Genomic DNA, 1,690 nt, shown 5'->3' with positions numbered 1-1,690 from the left:
TTTTGCCATTTTATTTCAACTCTTTCACACTAAAATGAGAATTGAACATTTGAATTGTTGCATAGGTAATTCTTCAGTAATTTGCAGTTTATAGTTTATTCAGTGGTTCATACATATTTCTTGAAACAATATCTTTTAAAATTGAAAAGATTTATTTTGCAAACATGTATGTTGGGTCCAATGTTTAAATGAGAGAAGAGGCTCTGGGTTTAGGAAAGGCAATTCCAGAACGTTTGTATCATTTGCAGCCCCATATTATTATGTTCACCAATTCTGTCAAGGGAATAGTTGATAAATTGTGATCATTCTTGTGATGAACATAAATTTTTATGGAAAGCTTCACTCGCGATCTCTAAATCTCATATCGGAGTAAACCGTTTCTTTCTCCACTTCCCTCTTGTTCCTCCTCACTTTGGGTTTCTTGGTGGTGAAAGTCAAAGCAGCGTAATTCATTGCTTCATCTCGACACTGAAAGGAAAAGCATAGCATAGCACACCACATTACACTTCATTATGATAATAATTATGCAGAATATTCACCACAGAAATGGATTTAGTCAGTTAGTTAGTTAGTTAGTTAGTCATTTAAAGTAGTTAATTCCCCTCTCAGCGTAATATTTGTACCTGTCCGCTCAACAAGTCTTCTCCCGGCACTTGATTGTTTGATGCAGCTCCTGTTAGAGTGAAATAGGAACATAAAGCACTGGTGGTTGGCTGAAAATAATACATTTAAGCAGTGATTTTCAATGGTGTACAATCTAATATGAAATACCATCATCATCATCATCATCAGTAGTAGTTAATATTTGAAGCAGTAGTGGTAGCAGTGTTTTTCATATAGTCAATGGCATTCATCAGACGACAATAAGTTGCTACAACAATAAGAAATCCATCAGAGGAGCACATCCATGATATAATCTCCAGGGAATTAGGGTTGGCTCCAGTGGAGATTACATATCGCTTTAAAAATATTTTAATTTGTTTGGAGGCCAGAAAACTCTGCTTACTCTGCATTCTCTCTTACTGCTTTTTACTGGCTTTTGCTCAAGAGCACTTTTATTTTCATAATCGAGGATTTGTCACATCACAGCTGTTGTGCCTGTAATTAGTACTTAGTGCCAGCTGGGTACCAAACACAAATACATAAAAACTACAACCAATATACAATATTGGGGTAAATATCAGATGCTAAAGTTGAATAAATTCAAGCCAGATTTGGCTTGCTTTTACGTGTGATATGTGTACATAATGTGCACATACCGGAAAGTAGACAGACATTTGCACCAATGGAAAGGAACTTTACTTCATCTTGTTTTACAGAACTGTTCAGATGCTGTATATGCCCATAGCTGCATGCTATATATGAAATGGCCTTATATGCAGATGATGAAATTATTGTCATATTTCGAAACCGCACTACTTCACACTGACATTTGAACATTTTCACAATTCACAATTTTTGTGCCGCACCCATTAAGGTATTGAGTATTTTTATTATCTTGTATGTTTTATACTTGTCTGATCTGATTTAACAAACATTTGATTGTACTGTGTATATGTTGTAAATAAAAATAGATTGACACATAGCACACCGTTAAACCTGGTCTCTTACCTTTGTAATTCTCACAGCTCTTTCTCCTTTTCAGAGCGAGGACAATATTTAGTATCACACTCAATGCCAAAGCTCCCGC

General features: G+C 35.4%; 1 protein-coding gene across 1 annotated transcript in view; it reads right to left on the bottom strand.

Annotated features, from left to right (window-relative positions):
• The window catches only part of LOC118223798 (junctional adhesion molecule A-like), a 3,554-nt gene continuing 1,864 nt past the window's right edge, over window positions 1-1,690 (bottom strand). Inside the window, exons 4-6 of the mRNA XM_035410787.1 lie at window positions 1,612-1,690; window positions 624-673; window positions 1-468 (exon numbers count right to left, since the gene is read on the bottom strand). The exon at window positions 1,612-1,690 is cut by the window's right edge and continues 29 nt beyond it. Coding sequence (XP_035266678.1) covers window positions 340-468; window positions 624-673; window positions 1,612-1,690 — 258 coding nt within the window. The 3' untranslated portion in view covers window positions 1-339. The remainder of the gene's footprint in view (window positions 469-623; window positions 674-1,611) is intronic.

This window comes from Anguilla anguilla, chromosome 3 (assembly GCF_013347855.1).
Source record: "Anguilla anguilla isolate fAngAng1 chromosome 3, fAngAng1.pri, whole genome shotgun sequence".
Taxonomy (NCBI): Eukaryota; Metazoa; Chordata; class Actinopteri; order Anguilliformes; family Anguillidae; genus Anguilla; species Anguilla anguilla.
Note: the sequence above shows the minus strand (reverse complement) of the source record. Positions and strands in the feature narration are given on the sequence as shown.